Source organism: Phoca vitulina, unplaced genomic scaffold, assembly GCF_004348235.1.
Source record: "Phoca vitulina isolate PV1807 unplaced genomic scaffold, GSC_HSeal_1.0 scaffold6, whole genome shotgun sequence".
In the NCBI taxonomy this organism is placed as follows: Eukaryota; Metazoa; Chordata; class Mammalia; order Carnivora; family Phocidae; genus Phoca; species Phoca vitulina.
This window is the reverse complement of record NW_022589709.1, coordinates 53,728,429-53,751,833: the sequence shown is the minus strand read 5'-3', so window position 1 is coordinate 53,751,833 and position 23,405 is coordinate 53,728,429. Positions and strand designations below refer to the sequence as shown.

The following is a 23,405-nucleotide window of genomic DNA, read 5'->3' as shown; positions in this document are numbered from 1 at the left end:
AGTGAGCCTGGGACTCTATTTGCATTTTTTTTTTTTTAACTCTCTAGGGGATGGTGACTCACAATAAAGTTTGAGGACTTTTACAGGTGAGTGAACAGGTTCAGAGTGGGTAATCTATTTGTCCAAGAACTAAATAAAGTAGAAATAAAACTGGAATAATTTGCCATAGTTTGTAAAGTTTTCCAATTCAGTCTTAAATTTTTTTTTTTTTTAAATATGGAACACTTCACAAATTTGCCGGTCATCCTTATGCAGGGGCCATGCTAATCTTCTCTGTATTGTTCCAATTTTTTTTTTTTTTGGTGCAGAATGGTGGTTTATTAAAGCATGGGGACAGGACCCATGGGCAGAAAGAGCTGCTGCACCGGGGTTGTGAGGGATGTATTGTTCCAATTTTAATGTAAGTACTGACAAAGTGAACACTCAATTCTGTCTTTATAGTGTGTATGAAAAGGCTTTTTTTTTTTTAAAGATTTATTTACTTATTTTAGAGAAAGAGAGAGAGAGCAAGCGGGGGAAGAGGCAGAGAGAGAGAGAATCCAGAAGCAGACTCCCTAATGAGCACAGAGCTGACGCGGGGCTCCATCCCAGGACCCCAAGATCATGACCTGAGCTGAAATCAAGAATCGGCCGTTCAACCGACTGAGCTACCCAGGCGCCTTCATATTTCTAATGGAAATATGAAGCCATGGTTCTGTTTTAGTCAGTACAATCAATATATACAACCACCTACTCCTCATTTGTTTGAATGAGGAGTGAAGGACAACATCTAAAAATTAGCTGCAATACTTAAAGGAACAAATAACAGTTATAATTTAACATTTAATGCAAATGTCATTCTCTTCATGTGTTCAGCAGATCTGAGCTCAAAATAGACTGTATACTAAAAGAAAATAATGAGGGAGGGTAACATTTAAATTTTCAATTCTGTAAAACTACAGGAGACTGAGAAATATTACTCTTTACCACCTGCTTTGTATTTTATAGCAAAAAATATATACTATTGGAACAGAATAGAGACCCCAGAAATAAACCTACAATTATATGGTCCAATCTATGATAAAGGAGGCAAGAATATACAATGGGGAAAAACAGTGTTTTTAATAAATGGTGCTGGAAAAACTGGACAGCCATATGTAAAAGAATGAAACTGGTCTACTTTCTAATACCATACCCAAAATCAAGCTCAAAACAGATTAAAGACCTAATCATGAGACTTGAAACTATAAAAAATCTTAGAAGAAAACACAGGCAGTAATTTCTCTGACATCAGCCATGTCAACATTTTTCTAGATATGTCTCCTGAGGCAAGGGAAACAAAAGCAAAAATAAACTATTGGGACTACACACACACACACACACACACAAACTTTCACACTGCAAGGGAAATCATCAATAAAACAAAAAGACAACCTATACTGAATGGGAGAAGATATCTGCAAATAACATATCCTATAAAGGGTTAACATATCCAAAATAAAGAACTTATACAAGTGAACATCAAAAAAACAAACAATCCAATTAAAAAATGGGCAGAGGACCTGAGTAGACACTTTCCCAAAGAAGACATACAGATGGCCAACAGACACATGAAAAGATGGGAACATCACTCATCATCAGGGAAATGCAAATCAAAATCACAATATCACTTCATACCGTCAGACGGCAAAAATCAAAAAGACAAGAACAAGTGTTGGTGAGGATGTGGAGAAAAAGGATCCTTGTGCACTGCTGGTCAGAGTGCAAACTGGTGCAGCCACTGTGGAAAAGAGTATGGAGGTTCCTCAAAAAATTAAAAATAGAACTACCATATGATCCAATAATTCCACTATTGGGTATTTATCCAGGGAAAACAAAAACACTGACCTGAAAAGATATATGCACCCCTATGTTTATTGTAGTATAATTTATAATAGCCAAGACATGGAATTAACCTAAGTGTCCATTAATAGACAAATGGATAAGGAAAATGTGGCGCATATATATATGCACACCACATATACATAATGGAATATTACACAGCCATAAAAAAGATGAAATTGTGCCATTTGAGACAACATGGATGGATCTAGAGGATATGATACAAAGTGAAGTAAGTAAAAATACAAATACCATGTGATTTCCTTCATAAATGGAATCTTTAAGAAAGTGAATAAACAGGGGCACCTGGGTGGTTCAGTCAGATGGGCATCCAACTCGGTTTTGGCTCAGGTCATGATCTCAAGGTCATGAAATTGAGCCCCATGTGAGGCTCCCGCTCAGCAGAGTCTGCTTGTCCCTCTCCCTCTGCTCCTCCCCCTGCTCTCTCTCATAAATAAAAATAAAATCTTAAAAAAAATGAATAAACAAATAAATTAAAAAAAACAGAATCAGAACTATAAATACAGAGAACAAAATGATGACTGTCAGAGGGCAAGGTGGGTGGGGGGTTGGGCAAAATGGGTGAAGGGGAGAGAGAGATACAGGCCTTCAGGTCTGGAATGAGTAAGTCAGGGGAATAAAAGGCAGAGCATAAGGAATATAGTTAATGATACTGTAATAGTGATGTAACGGGACGGAGGGTGGCTACACTTGTGGTAAACATAGCATAGTGTACAAACTTGTCAAATCACTAAGTTGTATACCTGAAACTAATGTAACATTGCGTGTCAACTACACTCAAATAAAAAAATAACAATAAAATAACTAAAAAAAAAAAAACAACAACAACCCTGAGATACAAAGAGGTTGAGGCAAAAAAAAAAAAAAAAAGATATTATTCCAAAGGTACTCCTCAATAAAGACTAATTAGGAAAGCAGATGCTAGAGCCTAGACCTTGGTGCTAAGTTTAGATTTTGATTTAAAGATGTTATTTTGCAGGGCGCCTGGGTGGCTGAGCCAGTTAAGCACCTGCCTTCGGGTCCTGGGATCGAGCCCTGAGTCTCCCTGCTCATCGGGGAGTCTGCTTTTCCCTCTCCTTCTGCCCCTCCTCCCCGACTCATGCTCTCTCTCTCTCTAGCTCTCTCTCTCTGTCTCTCCAATAAATAAATAACATCTTAAAAAAAAAGAGCGAGATGTTATTTTGGGGTGCCTGGGTGGCTCAGTCAGTAGAGCATGCAACTCTCGATCTCAGGGTTGTAAGTTCAAGCTCCACGTTGGGTGTAGAGATTACTTAAAAATAAAATCTTAAAAAAATAATAAAAATATAAAAAGATGTTATTTTTGCAAATGAATGAAAATAAAACCCTTCAACAATAGAGGATCTGGGAAATTATGGATGCCCCACCTACCACTTACATACTTTATGAATTTTAGTAGAACCTTGTAGATGTAATGATCTACTTTATATTTCTAACTTACATTAAAACATCTTTTTGCAGAGTGACCTCAACCACATGTTCTTGCTGAGCTAAGGTCAGAGTCCATTTCAAAACTTTTCTTTCTGTTCTTTTATCAAGAGTCTTTCTAGAATCCATGTGAGAAAGAACAAAAACAAAACCAAACAAAAACAAAAACACTTTGACCTCTGCCTGACATCACAGCCAAAAATTAGAGGTGGATCACAGAGTTAAATGTGAAAGTTAAAACTGTAATAAACAATGGAGAATATCTTCATGGGCTGAATACAAATTTCTTAAACAGAAAGAAAAAAGTACTAACTATAACATTAAATAATAATATTGTATCTTTTTTCTTAACCAAAATTCTCAGCTTCTATAGGCATTATTTACTCACTGCTTTATCCTATAATATATAGGAAATATTTTCTAATTTACAATACCAATGTTACAACTAACAATGCATGAGGTTTACATTTTTTCCAGTTCTTTTTTCCTTTAAATATATTCCATTAAGATTGGACAGTCTGCATAGGTGTTCAAAAATAATTTGAAATAGGTCTTTTCTCTATACGGCTATTTTCACAATTTGATATAGGTAGGTTCTTTTGTTTTCAATTTTAGGGTTCGCTTTTTTCTTTTTACTCTGATGACATTTTCCAATATACAGAAGGTTCAAAAGTCAAAACTAACTGAAAAGGTATACTCTGAGAAGTCTTGCTTCCATTCCTCTCGCCTCTATTTCTCCATTTTATTTCACACCGTATAGGTGTTTCTGTTCTAAGTCTCTGATTTCTTATTCCAGTGTTGACTTTTTTGCAAAAATAACAAACACATTTGTATTTTTCTTTTCTTTTAAAAGTACCATCTTCTATATGCTTTGCTTCATTGCAGAGTACTCTAATGCTTTGCAGAATATTTACAATTTAATTTTATTACCTAATTACCAATTTAATTTTTTTACCTATTTTTAATTTATACTCAGAGAGAACAGTTATATAAACATTAGCCATCATTAGCACACTGTTACCTTCAGTCCATGCAAGGCCCTCTCCTTTTTCCTTCTTCGCTGATCTTCATTCCCATTTTCCTCCCCACAAAGGTACACACTTCAGTGGTTTTTTTCCAACAACCAACTCTCCAGATACCAACTAGGTGTTTAATAATTCAATTCAATGAACACACTATCTACCTGGAGTTGGCATTAGATCCCACCACCAGTGAAAGGAGCACAGTCCCATAAGACTGTCCCCACTTCAGATGGCAATCCCAAATCCTAGGCCACCCTTACCAACTGGCTATAAATTGGGGATTCCCATGACCCTTCCTCAGGTTTAGTATCTTGGAGTGGCTCACAGAACTCGGGAAAATACATGTTTGCCAGTATATTATAAAGATACTCAGGAACCCCCAAAGAGATGCATAGGGCCTAACATGAAGAAAGGGGTATTTTTGTAATGTGTAAGCCCTCTTTTGGCTGTGTTACCCTCCCAGCACCTTGATACAATCACCAACCTGGAAGCTCTCCAGCTCTGTTATGTAGGTTTCATTACTTAGGCATTACTGATTAAATTATTGGCCAATGGTGATTGAACTCAATTTCTAGGCCCTCTCCACTCCCTGGAAATTTAGGGGTGGAACTGAAAGTTCCAGTCCTCAACCTTCTAATCATGCCTTGGTCTTTTGGCAATCTGCCCCATCCTGAAGCTTTTCTAGTGGTCCCCAGCACACGAGTCATCTCATTAGCATACAAAAGACACTCCTACCACTTCAAGGGTTTTAGGAGCTATGGCCCAGAAAACTGGGACAAAGACCAAATACTTATTTCCAATTATAGTACACCTCTCTAATGTTGAAATATGACCTTAAATTGTATACATATATCTTTGTATTATATATTTTGTTGTCCTGTGTTGCTTTTTAAAAAAACTTTCATTGTTAAGTATAGCAAATACAGAAAACTGCAAAAATCACAAGATAGACCCTTGCTCACCATCCTAGCAACGGCCCATGTGCTCCTTCCAATTACAACCTCCTTTCTACTCCCAAGAATAACTATTATCCCGATGTTTATAATTACTTCCTTTTCAGTGTTATCACCTAGGCACACATCCCTATGCACTGTAGTTTTGCCTGTTTTCCTTTGTTTTTTTTTGTAATGTGTCTCTTAGGCATCTTTTTACCTAGAGTCCCCTTTCTCATTTTTCCCTTTTTCCAGAAATTTATTGCTTGAAGTATCACATTAACTGTCCTATCATTTCCCATAATCTGAATTTTGTTGAATGTATTATGTGATATAATATTTTAACTTTTTTTTTTTTTAAAGATTTATTTATTCATTTTAGGCGGGGAGGGGCAGAGGGAGATAATCCCCAAGCCGACTTCCTGCTGAGCCGCTCCATCTCATGACCTATGAGATCATGAACTGAGCCAAAACCAAGAGCCAGATGCACAACAAACTGAGCCAGCCAGGTGCCCCTGTACTCTGTGGAATAACTTAACATGTTTTTCTGTCTTTCAAATTTCTGTAAATTGATGGCTGGATCACCTGTGGTCAAAAATTAATGTTTTTCTATTCAACAAAGGTAGTACAGACAAATTTGACAGACCAGGAAAAGATACTTGCAATATCTAAATAAAAGAGATTAAAAATAGACTATAAATATTGTATACCAACTACATGTAATAAAAATTAAAAATAAAAAAAAACCTATAATATATCTGGGAATCCAGCTAACAAAGCATGTGCAAGATCTTCAGAAAGTTTTTCTCTATTAAAATACATAAAATATAGGTTCCTGGCTAGTTCAGTCAGTAGAGCATGTGACCGTTGATCTTGGGGTTTTAAGTTCGAGCCCCATGTTGGGTATAGGGATCGCTTAAAACTAAATCTTTACATAATATATATATATGTATACACGTATATATAATAAAATACATAAAATATTTGAAACAATAGTTGCACTATGTTCCTGAATAAGGTGGATTGGTACTCAGCATCCATTCAAACTTTTTTTAAGCTTACTTCTCTGTACTATAAATCTTGAAAAGTTAAAAACTACATTTGCTGGGGTGCCTGGGTGGCTCAGTCAGTTGAGCAGCCAAATCTTGATTTTGGCTCAGGTCAGATCTTCAGGTCAGAACTGGGGTTGTGAGATCCAGCTGGTCACTTGGTGCTCAGCACAGAGTCAGCTTGCCCCTCTTCATTCCCTTCCATCCCCCCCTGCAAAATTGAATAAATATAATCTTAAAAAAGATTTTTTTAAATTACATTTCCCAGATACCCTTGCAGCTAGTGTACTAGAGGTAAATGATTTCTGCCAATTAGGTACATTAAAGTAAGATTTGGTGTGGAAAGCCAAAGCCTTTTTACTGCTGCTTTGTTTTTTGGCCGGCAAGCATGCGGGTGAATGTAGTAGTATTTTCTGCAGCAGCTTTCAAGAGCATAGTCATTGGCTTTGTGGGTACTGAGTAATACAGTATCTTCTTGATTCCTACATTGTAGCTACAGTAGTCTACCTTTTTTTTTTTGAAAGATTTATTTATTTATTTGAGACAGAGAGAGAGAACACCAGTGGGAGGACGGGCAAAGGGAGAAGACAGAATCATCAAGCAGATTCTCTATTGAATGCACAGCCCAGCGTGGGGCTCGATCCCAGAACCCCAAGATCATGACCTGAGCCAAAATCAAGAGTGGGACACTTAACCAAGTGAGCCGCCCAGGCACCCCTACAGTAGCCTATTCTTAACATCGATAATTCTAATCAAGGGGTCTTGTTTCTCCATCTTGATGGGTAGTAGCAGCTCCCATAACAGTCTAGTTTTGCTTATTATCCTGGGACTCATTTCTGATGGCCTAGGCTAAAGCCCACTCTTGCAGCCCATTAAGTAATTTTCTATAATTTCTTTTTTATTTTTATTTACTTGCGAGAGAGAGAATGAGAGACAGAGAGCATGAGAGGGAGGAGGGTCAGAGGGAGAAGCAGACTCCCTGCTGAGCAGGGAGCCTGATGTGGGACTCGATCCCGGGACTCCAGGATCATGACCTGAGCCGAAGGCAGTCGCTTAACCAACTGAGCCACCCAGGGGCCCCCATTAAGTAATTTTCTAAGCACCAATTCCTTATATTAAATCCCTACGCCTTAAAATAGCCAGATCTATTTACTGCAACTGAATGCAGACTCATACAACAATTAGTAAAGATATAAAATCTTCCCAAATTAATCTACACTATCTCAAATTTTAAAATAATTTAACAAAACCTAACACGTATATGAAATAGAAGTCTCATATATGTCAACTTTAAAAATGAAAAAAAAGGTAATCATCCTACCATATATTAAGAATACTGAGTCTAGCTCTTCCAGGGACAGCAATCATAAGCATTCAGGATGGTCCAGCATTTGACCTACCATCATAGGCTGTCCTACAATACAGCCTCTAACAAAACTAGGCTGTCCTAAAACCCCTGGTAATAGAATCATTTACCTTTATACCAAGAAGGTTGGGAAAGCACCAAAATCTGCATGTGGCGTGTGCCCAGGCCGACTTCAAGGAGTTCGTGCTGTGAGACCTAAAGTTCTTATGAGGTTGTCTAAAACAAAAAAACATGTTAGCAGGGCCTCTGGTGGTTCCTTGTGTGCTAAGTGTGGTCGTGACAGGATGATCAAGCATGCTTTCCTTGTCGAGGAGCAGAAAATTGCTGTGAAACTGTTGAAGGCACAAGCAGAGTCAGAAAGCTAAATAAAAAAATGAAGCTTTTTTGAGTAATAAAAAAATTAAAAGACTTGAAAAAAAAGAATATTGAATCTAGGGGGGCCTAGGTGGCTCAGTTGGTTAAGTGTCTGCCTTCAGCTGGGGTTGTGATCCTGGGGTCCTGGGATCAAGCCTCATGTCAGGCTCTCTGCTCAGTGGGGAGCCTGCTTCTCCCTCTCCCTCTGCCTCTGCCTGCCACTCCACCTGCTTGTTCTCTCTCTGTCAAATAAATAAATCTCTTTTTAAAAAAATATTTTATTTATTCATTTGAGAGTGAGAGAGAGAGAGAGCACAAGCAGGGAGAGTGGGAGAAACAGACTGCCCACTGAGCCAGAAGCCTGACATGGGGCCTGATCCCAGGACCTGGAGATCATGATCTGAGCTGAAGGCAGATGCCCAACCATCTGAGCCACCCGGGTGCCCCCAAATAAATAAATCTTAAAAAAAAAAAAAAATAAATAATATTGAGTCTATCACCCAAATGCAAACAATGAAATAATTATTTCTGGATTTTTTTTCAATCTTTTATATCAGTGACAAATGACACAGGAATATACAAAATGAAATGCCCTCTGGGTTTGAAATCTGGACAATTTTATTAACCAAATGAAGTTACTAATTATATGTTGGCCTTTTAAATTATTTTCTACCCTGACAACTTGTTTTGTTTAAAAGAACAAAAAATAAAAAGTAATACACAGCAGTGTAATGCATCTGACAAATGAACACTGAGTGTCCTGACAGTAAATCTAAAGGATGTAAACTTTAAGACAGCCCATCAGCCAATGGAATGAAATACCCCTGGGGGTGCGTAATGGTCCTGGCTAGCACTAGATTTGAGCTTGGGGAAAAGATAAAATACTGAAACAAGAAATTGAGTCAGTTACAATTTGGTAGTCACCAAGTTATCCCATAAATTTTAAAATGATTTGGTTTCTGCAGTCACATTATTTTGAGCAAATAAAAGCTTTAAAAAAATTTCCCCCAATAAACTGCACAATACATCTTTAAAGGTACTTAAATGTAACCTAAAATAGAAAGGGCAAAACCACTTTTTTTTATTTAAAAAAATCAGGTTGAATTAAGGACCCTGTGAGATAGTCTTGCTGGAGGTTGCTTAGCTTATAAGCAGAGAGAGGACGTTGGGCTGGACTCTTTGTCTCTATAAACTTGGTACAGTGCTTTATTATAGCAGCTAACTTTTAAGGATAATTTTTAAAAATCTACTAGAAAAATTTAAGCCCTGCTGGCATTCTCTGCCTGACAAGAAAGGCTGCTTCAAATTGTCGAATGATTTATTTTTACTTGCTAAATTTGCATTAGCCCCACCCACTTCCAGGACATACCTTTAAACTTTTTTTTTTTTTTTAAGATTTATTTATTTGAGAGAGAGGGAGAGTGCACAAGAGTGCACACACGGGCTGAGGGGCAGAAGGAGAAGGATAGACAATCTTTAAGCAGACTCTGCCTCTGCACTGAGTATGGAGTCCCATGCAGGGCTCGATCCCAGAACCCTGAGATCAGGACCTGAGCCAAAACCCAGAGTCTGATGCTTAACCCACCAAGCCACCCAGGCACCCCCAGGACAAACCTTTAGAGCTTTAATTTTCCTCTGGCTATCAATTTCCTCTTCTCAAACCAAAGTTTCAAACGCTTGGACCTGAAATTCATCTTTGCAGCTCCAAAATGATATGAAATGTAGAGTGTCAATCTCCTACATCACCTGCCTTGTTCCTACAACTTCCTTGTTCTCTAAACAAAGAATACAAGTTCAGACTCCCAAGAAAAGCAAACAAGGCTGTTGGGTGTTGGCAAAGTTAGCAAATATTAAAAAGGACGTCAAATTTATATTACTATCTTGAGAGTATTTTCCAGTCACTTAAAAGACCTACAAATAAACCAGTATATACATTTTTCTGCAGGATCTGATTTAGTTTCCTTGAAGTTCTTTATATTCCTCTGTTCTTTATATGCCAAGACCTCTCCTATCCTTATAAAACTCCACAAACGCACTAAAGCAACTAAAGTTTACCAGTTTGTCAGTCCTCTTCCTCTTGTTGCCCTATCGGTTTTAACACGAAAATACTGAACCTAGAGCAACAAACTCCATCAGCCATATTGACCCACTGTCACTGCAGCATTTGCTTCTACTAGAGTGTAAGATACAATTCTCACTTTGATTTATCCTGTTTACGAGAAGGCACATACTGAACTCTTAGCATATAAATACAGAAAAACTGAATTTCAACTAATAAAGAATAGCAGTCATGGCAAGATAATATGAAAGAAAACTGGCCTCTATTAAGTGTTAAGTTTATTATCTTAAGCAATTTGAAAGACTTTATGAAGACAATAGGATTGGGGAGGATTACATAGCTATGAAAGCCCTTAAAAATACTTTAGTGTGGGGCGCCTGGGTGGCTCAGTTGGTTGGGCGACTGCCTTCGGCTCAGGTCGTGATCCTGGAGTCCTGAGATCGAGTCCAAAAAAAAAAACAAACAAAAAAAACAACAAAAAAAATATTTTAGTGTGGTTAAGATAATAAACTGCATGCTAAATAGATGATCAGCAAAATTTGGGTAATATAGACTTCCATGGTTTGCTTTCATGACACTCCAGGATCTTCCTATCCATTTATCATCCCTGCCTGACTGCAGACAATGTATATTCTAAGAGCAACTTATTTTCAGTGGGTTTTTCCCCCACCAATTAAACATTTAAAGCTTTTTTTTTTTTTTTAATTATAAAAAAGTTGTTAACCTCCTTGATTCCACTCTGGTCTCAGAAATACAGAATATATTAGGTGACTGAGATTTTAAAAGACGTTTTCGGGGCACCTGACTGGCTCAGTCAGAGGAGCATGCAACTCTTGATCCCTGGGTCTCAGGGTCTTGAGTTTGAGCCTCACGTTGGGTATAGAGATTACTAAGAAAAATAAATAAGCTTTTAAAAAAAAAGATGCTTTGGATTATCCCTGTGACGTCAGTTAATCTTCCCCTTTTAAGCATACTTTAGCACACTCTTCTTTCCCCATCTTCATACAACTGCTTCTCGACCAGGGTTCTCCGCAAAACAAACCAAAAAAACCTTGTCTGCTCCTCTTCCTCCGTTCCCCAGCACTCGACTTTCTATATCTTTCTTCCAGAATGACCTTATATAAGTTTTCTGAAATAAAATTCTCAAGATTGAATGAAAAAAAGCTGAGTACATATGTACTAATTTAATAACTGTTGATGCTATGTAGTGAGTCTATGGAGGTTCATTATACTATTTGTGCTCCTGTGCACTTGAAGTTTTCCACAATAATGTAAGAAGGATATTCAGTCTGGTATTCAAAAAGTTAGGGTTGGCATTATAATTTTGGGACTCATCAAAATAAAGATGACATTTAAAGCCATGGGATTGGATGAAAACACTTAGGAAGAGTATAGGTAGAAAAGAATATAGGACTAAAATGTAAGCAATTCTAATATTTAGAAGTCAGAGAAATAAGATAAAGCAAAGTAGACTGGGCTGCCAGGAAACCAGGAAGTGAGATGTTCTTGGAGCCTAGAGAAGAAAATATTTCAAAAATGTGGAAGAGGCCAAGTGTGTCAAATGGCACCTAAAGGCTAAAAGAGAACTAAGAATTTACCTTTTGGATTTGTCAAGATGGAGGTTTAGACAATTCTTTGCAGAGATTTTGCTATAAAAGGAAACACAAAAATTAAGTAGTGGCTGGAGGGGAACAGAAGTCAAAAAAAGTTTTTCGTTTTCTTCTCTTTTGAGATACCTGATACTGAGGCTTAGTGTACTGGTAGAATGACCTAGGGGGAAAACAGATACAGGAAGCCTGTAACAGAAGAATCAAGGTCCTGAATGAAATACAGAAAAGTACAAGTAGAGGGACTATTTCTTCTGTGTGTAACAGGAAGGAAGACAAAATTTATAGTTCAGATATATAGGGATGGTAGAGTAGATGGAGGGTAGATGAGGTAGTGTCAATCTTCACACCTTAACTCTCTATGCTTTAGTTAGATGGCCAGTAACACAAGAAGTAATATGGGAAGAACCTACCTCATAAAATTTCTGTGAGGATCCAACTGTCAAAAAGCCAACACTCAACATCAACCTAGTAGAAACTAAGACTCCTAGTTCAGGGGCATCTGGGTGGCTCAGCTGTTAAGCGTCTGCCTTCGGCTCAGGTCATGATCCCAGGATCCTGGGATCGAGCCCCTCATCGGGCTCCCTGCTCCGTGGGAAGCCTGCTTCTCCCTCTTCCACTCCCCTTGCTTGTGTTCCCTCTCTCACTGTGTCTCTCTCTGTCAAATAAATAAAATCTTTAAAAAAAAAAAAAAGACTCCTAGTTCAATTCTCCATTAACTCAACAAAATTATCAAGCTATCATTTTGCATTTAATAAAGTACCACAACTAAAAATAACAATGATGGATGTAACTTAATGGGGTTGAGGGTGTCAGAAAACGCTTTTCTGAGACATTTAAACCAAAAGCTACCTGAGTTGTAGGCACTAACCTGACAAAGGTAGGGGTATTAGAAGTTCAAGGAGGTTTAGAAACAAACAAAAGGTCCATTGTGGCTAACAGTTAAGGGCCAGATCACAAATCAACTAAAACCATGTGAACATTTATCCTCAGTGATTTCCAATACCGTCTTTGGGTCAAAATGAGCTCTTAATAAACATTATACCAAGTACGTATTTTAGTTCATGCTGAAGCCAACGCAAGTCCAACTGAGAGGTGAAAACAATTCATGGACTTTGATTAGACCATAAACTATAAACCAAGGAGACAAACAGATTTCCCCTTTCTTGCCTACTCTATTAACAGAGGTCATGTTGAATCCTTTGGCTTGCTCAAGCTAAGGAGTTAAGTGTGGGAGCTAGTAATTCTTATTTGCCATAGATATTATAAATTATTCTTTTGTCATCACTGAGCTAAGATAGCAACTTAGTAACTTTTTTTGGAGTTCAAAAAAATCCCTTCAGTTAGTTTTTTAAAAGACTGGTATGTAAATATTAGCAGAATCTGAATTTCCTTTTTTTTAAAGATTTTATTTATTTATTTGACAGAGAGAGCACAAGCAGGGGGAGCGACAGGCAGAGGGAGAGGGAGAAGCAGACTCCCCGCTGAGCAAGGAGCTGATTCCCAGGATCAAGATCATAAGGGAGAAGAAAGCAGCCACTTAACCGACTGAGCCATCCAGGCGCCCCCAGAATGTGAATTTCCTAACCATTCACAAAATATAGCAGAAGTCAAAAATCAAAATTTTCTTTTCTTACTATTAGGGCACCTGTCATGATTTTCAACATAATGCAAGTCTTAAAAATTAGAAAAGAACAAGACAGAAAAGTGGGAACCAAGGAAAATAAAAACCTGGGATATTTCCGGAAAACAGGCATATAAAAGGTCAATCAGGTGGCAGGTAGGTGGAAGAGTGCGGTGTTTATGTAAATGATCAAAAAACATTATATGACTAAAAAGTTTCAAAAGCCCTCAGTATAACATGGAAGGGGGGGAAATGTGTTCCTGAACAAAGACATACTGTCAAAAAGGGGAGTATTTCTATGTATTTTGTAATATTTCTATAGCATTGAATGTTGGCACATTTTGACCTTTACAGTAGCGTAATAGTTCATCTTTTTCTGTACTAAATTTGACTCATATTTAAGAGGAGCAACATTGTTTAAGAAAATTATCAACCGCTACAATTACCCTAAAAAGCAATACAGCTGTCCTCACTATTTTCTTAGAGACATCACATTTTAACAAATTTACACGTGAAAAGTATTCAAAAACAAAAAGATTAATCTTAACTGGAGAGAAATCGGCACCTACATGTTTCCTTTCTATATAAATTGTATTTTCTCGAGATTTCGGACTCATTTTTGAATCTGCAAAAGCTTTTCATAGCTATGACCACAAAAAGGCTGACCAGATAGCATTCTGATTTAAAGCTTGTCTTAAAGCTTGCCCTACCATTTAGAAAATTTAGCCTCTCTAAACACACCAGGCACAGATTCTCCTTTGAGTGCATTACCGAATTAAGGAACAAAGTTTGTTCAACTGTGAATTACAAATTGTAAAATCCGTGCCAATTAATATCAAGGAGTCAATTTTTTGTCTGTTAAAGAAACAAGAGAAGTAAGGTAATTAAGTACAGGGGTCTGAGGTGGTACCTGCTACGCTTGCTGAAATTCAGATTACCGGGTTCCATCCCTAGTCGGACTGAACCCCTTTTAAGAAGTGGGCCTCTGGGATACATTCTGAACACGCTCGCCAGAAATTGTGAACCACGGTCCTGCAACCCACCAAACCACCTCATCCTGGAAGGTAAAATTAGTTTACTTCGACAAAGTTTTGACAAAATGTCTTGGTAAAGGCTGATTCGGGCCGGAGAGGAAATTCTAAAACATCCAGATGATTGCTCCAATCTACACCAAACAGCGAGGGAGAGCGAGTAAAGAGATGAGCACAGGCTGGGCGCCGAAGCGTTTCCGCAAACGTAAATTGCCCTTTCTTCTGAGGGTAAAGAATTTGGGGTTCAGGGTCGACTTACTCAACCCTAACTGCAAAGAACCGTTCTTTCTGGCTCCTCTAAGGTCTTTCCCAGGACTACACGCGGTACCGCCAGCACAGAGTCCCTCGTAAAGTCCTAAACCAGCCCGCGCTCGATGAGAATCGTGCCTGCGCAACAATCATAAACGCGGCGGCCTTAGGTCGCGCGTGCGCAGCGAAGCACTGAGCTCGCGGCAAAGTCCGTTTCCTGACTTTTGCAGGAAGCAGCGTTACATCACTTCCGGCCTCCCTCTAGCTGCCATCTTGCGTCCCCGCGTGTGTGCTCCTAATCTCAGCTGGTCCGCCTGAGACCCCCTGAGCGCCAACCCTATTCCCCCGCGCGGTCCCATTTCCGCTCCAACAAGGTACAAAAAGGCTTTGGACGCCGGCGTGGGAGGAGGACGGGAACGGGGGCGGGAAGTGCCCGGAAGGAGCGAGACAGGGAGGGACAGGGCTGAGGAGAGGAAGGCGATGCGACGGACAGGCGTACCCACTCAGGCTGACTCTCGGGGGCGAGGTCGAGCCAGGGGCGGCTGCCCTGGGGGCGAGGCGACGCCGTCTCTTCCTCCACCTCGCGGCGGAACCCGAGGACAGGAGCCTCAGGTACCGCGAGGCTTGCGGAGAGTGGCCGGGCCGGGCCGGGCAGGCCCTGGCTAGGCCGAGGCCGGGCCAGGGCCGGGGGTGGGGGGTGCTGACCACGCGTGGGTTAGAGCCCTTTTCTTGGGCCTGTAAGGGCGGGGGGGGGGGGGGGTGGGGGGGGGGGGGTAGGAAGATGGGTGTTCTTTACGCTCCCTCAAAACTGAAATTGGGAGCTTTGCGGGGTGGATTGGGGATTCAGGCCTCGGCCTGTTTAGGATATTTTTTTCTTTGCTGGTGTCTTGGGAAATAACGAACGTGGAATGCTAGAGTGAACCAGACCTTTCCTCGCTGAGGGTTTCCTGTTTTTCTAGATGAAAGAAACTATCATGAACCAGGAGAAACTCGCCAAACTGCAAGCACAAGTGCGCATTGGTGGGAAAGTAAGTTTTAATAGTTTTTTGGGCTTTTTGAAGTTTAAAGGTTTGGGGTGGTTTTTTGGGGGGGTTGTTTTTTGGTTTTGGTTTTTTTGGTTTTTGGATTTGCTTTTCTTGTATTATTGGCTTGTCACTGTCTCTAGAGGGCATTTCATAGAGCTAGCAAAGCGGGGGTGGGGGAGGAGGAGGCGGGGTTAAATGATGTACAATAGAGTATCAGTGGGACGTGCATGTTGTAGATTAAAAGAAAAAAGTGAGTCTAGATGAAAAAGGGAACTTAATAAACATTACTTCTGTGTAAATATGTTTTCAGTGTTACAGTGTTTTAGTAGAACAAAAGTGTTTCCTGGTTTAGATAGTAAGAAAATGTGTCATTTTGGTTAGGTAATCATTGTGGACATCATACTCCTAACTTGTTTGGCCTAAGTTGTATACACTCAGTGCTTTACTTTCTTTTTTTTTTTTTTTAAATAACTATGTTGAGGGGCGCCTGGGTGGCTCAGTCGTTAAGCGTCTGCCTTCGGCTCAGGTCATGATCTCAGGGTCCTGGGATCGAGCCCCGCATCTGGCTCCCTGCTCAGCGGGAAGCCTGCTTCTCCCTCTCCCACTCTCCCTGCTTGTGTTCCTGCTCTCGCTGTGTCTCTCTCTGTCAAATAAATAAATAAAAATCTTTAAAAAAAAAAAAAAAATAAATAAATAAATAACTATGTTGACTCTGAACTTGAGTTCCACCTGTCTTTTGAACTGTAGTTTATAATGTAATGTAAGGTTCTGGGTAATTGTTGTACTTAATACTTAGAAGTTTGTCTCTCGTAAATTAAGACCTTTCTGTAATGCTTTCTTAAATGGAATTCAGAGTAGTTGTATATTTTCTACGCTATTTGGAAGATACCTATGTTAGAGGTACATCACAGAATTTAAGAGCAGTGACTATGGATTTGAAAATATTACTTAAGCAGGTATCTTTCAATTTTGACTTTGTTAATATGCTAAAACTGAGAGAATGAGAATGATCATAGGTTTTTAGGTAAGTTTTTGGCTAATTGGTTTTTTCTGCTGGACACTGATCTTCAAGAGTACTCTTTTTTGAACTTGGAAGTTTTAGATTGTTTTCTGAGTAAGTTATTTAAATCAGAAGTCCGCTCTAGACAGAGGTCTACTTATATTTTGCATTGTGTTAGCACATTCCTAGTATTTAACAAGGTGTGGTAGCCTGTTGGAACAGAGCATGTCTTTACTTGGTAAAACTTGTAAAGCTTCCCTAGGACAAGTTTATTACCTATTAGTTTTCCCAATTTTAAGCATTTGCCTTCAAGTAGAATCTTCTGTGAAATAGCCAAAAGTTGCATGTAGGCTTAAATAATGAGATGTGCATCTGTTAAATTACTGGACTTTGTCAACAATGAATATATAGTGATCCTTTTTTCTTTCCTGAGGCTAATAGTATTCAGGATCTGCACCTGCTCATTAACAAATAGTAGGTGTTTCTTGTTCTTAGCAATTGTTAAAAGCTAGGTGTGGCCTTCAGGTCCCAGAAAAACTCATTATCCTTTGTGGTCAGTGTTTCGATGTTCTTATATTGGTGTTTTTAACTATCATTTAGTACAGGTTTCACAAGAAATATTTTGAATAATGTGTTTGTGTGCTTTCTTTTGTTACTCTGATCATTAGTCTTTAGCTATTAGAAACAAATTTCTAGGCAAGGAAAGCCTAGGTTTTTTAGGTTCTTAAGGCTGATGTAGGATTGAACTTCGTTTAGTTAACATAGGAAATACTAATGTCATTGTAATAAGGAAATAATTTCATTTTTAAAAAACTTCTTTATTATGGAATGAAATTTAGTGAGTTAGTTTTGCCTTAGAGAAATCTGTGTTAGGTACTTTCAGGTAAATAGTATAAAAGTGCTTTATTCAGTATCCGATCAGAGCATTGATATAAATTGTATCAGTAAAAATTGAACTCTATAGATGTGAATTGTATAGAACCTATAGAAGGTGTGTCGGTTTTGTTTTTAGAATCTTATAGTAATCATTTAGAATGTCTTTTAGGAGAATTCTTTGAAAACCAGACTCTATATGACCTCAAACATGACATCAAAGTGATTTTTATTCTTAAAGGTTTTTTGGGGAGTTGGTAGCCAGTATTTTTTGTAGCTTTTGATACGTTATTCAGTTCAGCTATCATTTACTTAAGACTTTAACTGTGCTCAGGCCTGAGAATATGAAATTTAAGAAATTTATGGTCCCTAAGGGGACTTTAACACTAGTAGGGGAGATTTTTTTTTTTTAATCTGTTTTCATAGTGTAATATACATAGTGCAGTAGAAGCATTTTTGAAATACAGAGATGGGAATGATTTTGCTTGGGGGCAGTTTATTGCAGAGTTTAGGGAAGACACAAAAGAGGTAATGGTTTGAACAGGGTTTTAAAGGACAAATAGGAATTGGTGTGTAGGTTGGGGTATATTGAAGTAGGTAAAGAGCCTTATGTATCATGTAAAGGGCTTAATCTACACATAAAAAAGTTCTTGAGAGTGTTTATTAAAGAGTGTTAAGCAGAAAATGAGTCACATTTGCTTAGTTTTGAAAGTTTATGGGATATATTTGAGAAGGGGGAGATTGGAAACTTGGTATATATGTACAAGAGGCCACAAGTTTTCCTGAAGCCTGTATTCATTCATTCAAGTTACTGAGTGCCTTCAGTGAGCCAGATACTGTTCTCAATACTGTTCATAGTAAACAGAATGGAAGCTCTTGAGGAGGTTACGTTCTACTGAGGGGAAACAAACAATAAAATACATTTATGATTGTTACGAAAAAAAAATAAACCTGGATAGATAGATGATGACTGTAGGAGTTGCTTTTTTACATAGGGTGGTTGGGAAAGGCCACTGATAACGGTGACATAGAATAGAGATCTGTAGTAAGGGAGGGAACCAGTGCAGATGGTAGGGGAAGAAAGGAATAGTATGTGCAAAGGCTCTTTTTGGCCTGTTGAAGGAACTGTGAGGAGGTTTATTTGGCTAAGGATGAGAATGTGTGTGTGGTAGATGTGGTCAAGAACAGCATAGTAGGGTTGGGGCAGATCATGTAGAGGCCTTCTGGGTTAAGATAAGAACTTCCAAGATTTTATTCTTAGGTATTAAAGAAGTTTATATAGACTCATTTGAATGTGTCCATACACTGTCTTGCCTGTGAATATTAATGAATGTTGATTTTTCATTAATTAAAAACAGAAAAGGTTAATAGTTCTGGACATGGAACTTCTAAATGAGGGTTAATTTAGGTTGATACATGCCACCTCTTTGATCACTTCTAGAGCAAATAATCTAAAAAAAAAAAATAGGACTTTGAAGATATTCTTTTATATATGACAAAATTAGAAGCTTAGAAGTTATTAAGGATTTATAGACAAATCCTTTGTTAACCTCTTCCTGCTTCCATCATTTCCTGCTTGCTGCCTAAAAGTTTGTGCTTATGGTAATTTTCTTGAACAGATCCAAAGGTCAGAAAGGAATTAGAAACTTTCCGTTTGAAAATGTCGGTTGTTATGGTATATATATGTGTGTGTTTTCTTTTCTCCTCACTCTAGGGAACTGCTCGCCGAAAGAAGAAGGTGGTTCATAGGACAGCTACAGCAGATGATAAAAAACTTCAGTTCTCCTTAAAGAAGTTAGGGGTAAACAATATCTCTGGTATTGAAGAAGTAAGTGTCAAATTTTATTTCTTTATAAAACAAGTTTTGGTTGGAAAAAGCTTCAGTGGTCATGCATTATTTATTTTTTATTTATTTTTCTCCCAACAGAGAATTTCATATCCCTCTAAAATAGATTTCTATTCCACTAGTGAATATTAGGGAGTGCTAAGTCTGAAAGAGATTAGATTGCACTTTCCATTCCAGGCAAAATATCATTTGTGCTTCACAGTGAAATAGTGGATTAGTTAGCCAGCCTTGGGCTTTTCCTTAATAGAATGTTTGGTTTTTAAAGAATTTTGGTGGGTGTTGCTAATTACTTTTTTTTTCTTTGTAGGTGAATATGTTCACAAACCAAGGAACAGTGATCCACTTTAACAACCCCAAAGTTCAGGCATCACTGGCAGCGAACACTTTCACCATTACAGGCCATGCTGAGACAAAGCAGCTGACAGAAATGCTACCCAGTATCTTAAACCAACTTGGTGCAGACAGTCTGACTAGTTTAAGAAGACTGGCTGAAGCTCTGCCCAAACAATGTGAGTTTTCTGTAGTGGTTTTGCCCAGGGTTAATGATTTATCAGGAAATTTCTAAGATCTCAAGTAGATAGGAATATCTTTAAATTTAGAAATGACAGTTTTCCTCTAAAAAGTGCCAATTTTTACAGTAACCTTTAACCAGGTGTTCTTAGTGTGTTTAGTAAGTTAACTAGTATGCTGTGATCATTATACTTGATTCAGTGGAATGTTTGTTTTCTATCTTGCTTTGGATCAATGATTTAAAATTTTTACCTTTATGAGCTGGAAATGATAATGTTAATTTGGGGCTTTTTTGATAACTGAAAGTTTAGAATTAAAATATAAGTTGTCAAATTTTTTCAGTCATATTTACAAGTGGTATTACCAGTAATGTTTAAGAATTGGCCTGGCATTATTCGGGTCTTTTTAATTATAATACAAGGATTTTGTTCAGGGCAGAAAATCTTGTAGTTGGGTAAGTGCATTAAGAGACATAGTTACTTTATGCTGTGGTCCTCTGATTAAAATTTTGAAGAATGGCAATGTAGAAGAAAGACAGACTTATTATATGGTCCGTTATTTAGTCATCCATGTTTTTCTAGGCATTCACTCTTTCTGCTTTGACATTTTATATACATACAGTTTTGGGGGTTTTTCCGTGTGTGTGTGTGTGTGTTTCACAGTGAGAGGCATAAGAAATTCTAGAAAGTCTTAGGCCTTCAGAGCTAAAGTAGGCTTTGGAAATACTGAAAATCTGATAGGACTAGTACTGTGAGGTCTCAACTCTCAAGTGTAGTTCACTTTCTTGTGTATTAAAAAGAAAGTTGATGCTTACCACCAATCAAAGGAACTTAATTTTTTGATCATTTTATTTTCATTTCAGTAAAGGTTTGTTAAGCATCTCCCATAAGCCATGCACAAAACAACAATATTTGAGAAAACAGTCTCTTAATTTTTGCCTCCCAAAAGAAATCTTCCCATAATTTGGTATATGGGTTTACCTCTACTCTGAGGGCACTCTATTGTTTTCATACCACCTCAGGGCCTGTGGTGGGCCAGAAGGTTTGAAAAGATGGGGATGGGATTTGTTTTGTTGGCTGTTCCCAGGATTCCAGTTCATTTGTATACATTGGGCTACCATGTTGTTATTAGTATTTAGGGATGAAATCTCAAATGTCACTGTTGTCATATGAATGTAAGTTGTAACAACACTTGACCTTTCATCTGTTCTTTTGGTTAATGTTTATTAAAGATGTAACAAATATGTAACCTATACATTTCCCTTTCACAGCTGTGGATGGAAAAGCACCACTTGCTACCGGAGAGGAGGATGATGATGAAGTTCCAGGTAGGAACCTTCACTTATGGCCAACGTAGAGTATCTTAGAAGGAAGAATAACAAATCTTTGTACTGTAGGAAAGCCTCCCTTGGGGGAAGCGGTAATAAGGTAAAGGACAGGAAAGGAAGACATGAACCTCGCTTAGAATGAAAATAATGCAGTGTTATTATAACTAGGAGTTATGTTTGTAGACTGGGCTTTTTCTGATTGGAAACTTCAAATATTGAACAAGCATGTATGTTGTCACATAAATAGAATAACTGGTAGACCACTAACGACCCATTTCCTACTTAGGGATTAATAAATTGATGAGAAGGCATGGAGAAGTTCAGGTATCTTGGGAAATGTATAACCATTCTAAAATCAGAAAAACTCTTGGCAATCAGGAGGGATTTTTCTCTGTTAGCTGTTACTTGATAATTTTGTTGTAGAACATGTTTATTGAGCAGGAGAATCACTGGACTGAAATATTTCCACTTTGCATAGACAGGTGTCTTTTTGGAATCCAGGAAAACTTCATATTGTTTGTGATGGTGTTCTTTGGTTCTGACTCCTATGTTTACTAATATATTAATATTGCTTAATTTTAATTCTTGGGGTGAAATGGAACTAGGGAGGGCATGTATATATTTTTTAAGCATAGTATTTATGTCATCAGCAGATTAATGAATTTCCCTTCTTCCCTTGTTTTAATTACATGCCAAAATGTACACTTGAAAGTGTGCCAAATGGGTAGTGGTCTCATTGGAAATAAAGTATTTAAACGTATATCCTGATTTTAACTGTAGGATATATTTTGAGAGCATTTTTAATCTCTTTTTAGAATCTGATCATTTGTAGATTTGGGTTTTTTCAAAATTTCTGTCTTTTTTTTCTAGATCTTGTGGAGAATTTTGATGAAGCTTCCAAGAATGAAGCAAACTGAATTGAGTCAACTTCTGAAGAACATAAAACTTGAAGAAGTTACTGGGAGCTGCTATTTTATATTATGACTGCTTTTTAAAATTTTGTTCGTGGATCTGATAAAATCTAGATCTCTAATATTTTTAAGCCCAAGCCCCTTGGACACTGCAGCTCTTTTCAGTTTTTGCTTATACACAATTCATTCTTTGCAGCTAGTTAAGCTGAAGAAGCCTGGGAATAAAGTTTGAAACAAGGTTAATAAAGTTCTTTGCCTAGGATATGGTTTTATTTTTTATTTCATTGACACTGATTTGTACACAGAAAGCAAAGTTGTTTATAGAAAGCTAATCATGGCATGTAATATGGCTGGTAATTGATGAAATTTGATTAAAGATTTTAAATGGCCATATAATATAACAAAGGTGGTATAAAGTTCTCATGTTTTAAAACTTGTCTCCAGCAGTCCTCAGGGCTTCAGTGATTTGTAATGGGCATAAATTTTAAAGAATGGAATATTGCTTAGTGGGTGAGCAAGAGGTTTTATTTCTCTTAATATTGTCTATATTGTAAGTATATACTAAGTGCCTTCAACATATTATTGCACTTAATTTTCTCATTTAATCCTCAGTCTATGAAGTAGGGATTTGTAGCTCCATTTTCTAGTTGTAACTCAAGGTTACCTAAAAAAAGTAGAAGTAATCTCTTAACTCTCTTCCTTGTAGGATATTCTGTAAGACACCTGAGAAAAGCTAGTGTTTGTATTAGGAATGTCACCTCATCTTAAATTTAAAGTGGTAGAGGGCTAGTTTTTTCTCTTTAAAAAAAAAAAATCTTAAAGTTGACATGTATACAGTTTTAAGAAATTTAACACACAGTATTTGTGCCTGCACCCCAATCAGGATACCGAACAGTTCCATCATCCCAGATACAAGGCTGTTTAAAAAAAAAAAACTGTATTAGCAATCATAATGTTGAAGTAACTTAAAAATTTACAAATGGCAATTAAAATATGTGTCATCTGCATCGAGGCAAATGAGAAAGAAAATTGTCTTAGTTTCTACTTGTAGCCATAAGAATTCATTTTAAATTTACGTAACAGTGTGCAAGTACCTTCTGAGGGTACTATGCAGCTTTATCTAAAGTCACTGTAAGTAAGCTACCAAAAATGAAATACTTGTATAAATAGTATTTGCACATTTTAACATTGTATTGTTTTCAAAGGATGTGTATCAGTCTTGTTAAAGTACACTGCTACAGTAACAAAGACTTCACAGTCTCAATGGTTTACAAAATTACAAAGAAAAAGTAC

At 37.7% G+C, this 23,405-nt stretch overlaps 1 protein-coding gene, 1 non-coding gene and 1 pseudogene across 3 annotated transcripts; 2 read left to right on the top strand and 1 right to left on the bottom strand.

Annotated features, from left to right (window-relative positions):
* Positions 1–210: 210 nt before the first annotated feature.
* LOC116632550 lies at positions 211–310 on the bottom strand. The gene has a single exon (XR_004299465.1). It is a non-coding gene; the product is annotated as a U6 spliceosomal RNA (small nuclear RNA).
* Positions 311–7,709: 7,399 nt separating this feature from the next.
* Positions 7,710–13,477, top strand: LOC116632020 (annotated as a pseudogene).
* Positions 13,478–14,862: 1,385 nt separating this feature from the next.
* On the top strand, positions 14,863–23,181 carry BTF3 (basic transcription factor 3). Of its 2 annotated transcripts, none has more exons than XM_032404231.1 (6): positions 14,863–14,994; positions 15,580–15,648; positions 19,233–19,346; positions 19,672–19,873; positions 21,145–21,201; positions 22,072–22,747. In XM_032404231.1, the coding sequence occupies exons 2-6, from the start codon at positions 15,580–15,582 to the stop codon at positions 22,116–22,118; spliced, it is 489 nt and encodes a 162-aa protein (XP_032260122.1). In that variant the 5' UTR covers positions 14,863–14,994; the 3' UTR covers positions 22,119–22,747. The 2 variants fall into 2 exon arrangements, with proteins under 2 accessions (XP_032260122.1, XP_032260120.1); XM_032404229.1 differs by having other exon boundaries at positions 14,871–15,232; positions 22,072–23,181.
* The last annotated feature ends 224 nt before the right edge of the window (positions 23,182–23,405 follow it).

Excerpts from the sequence above, each read along its gene's own strand:
- BTF3 (XM_032404229.1), top strand. The coding sequence starts at position 15,101 with ATGCGACGGACAGGCGTACCCACTCAGGCTGACTCTCGGGGGCGAGGT. Across the intron at positions 15,649-19,232 it reads AAGTGCGCATTGGTGGGAAA|GGAACTGCTCGCCGAAAGAA; the intron begins GTAAGTTTTAAT and ends TCCTCACTCTAG. Across the intron at positions 19,874-21,144 it reads TGAAGCTCTGCCCAAACAAT|CTGTGGATGGAAAAGCACCA; the intron begins GTGAGTTTTCTG and ends TCCCTTTCACAG.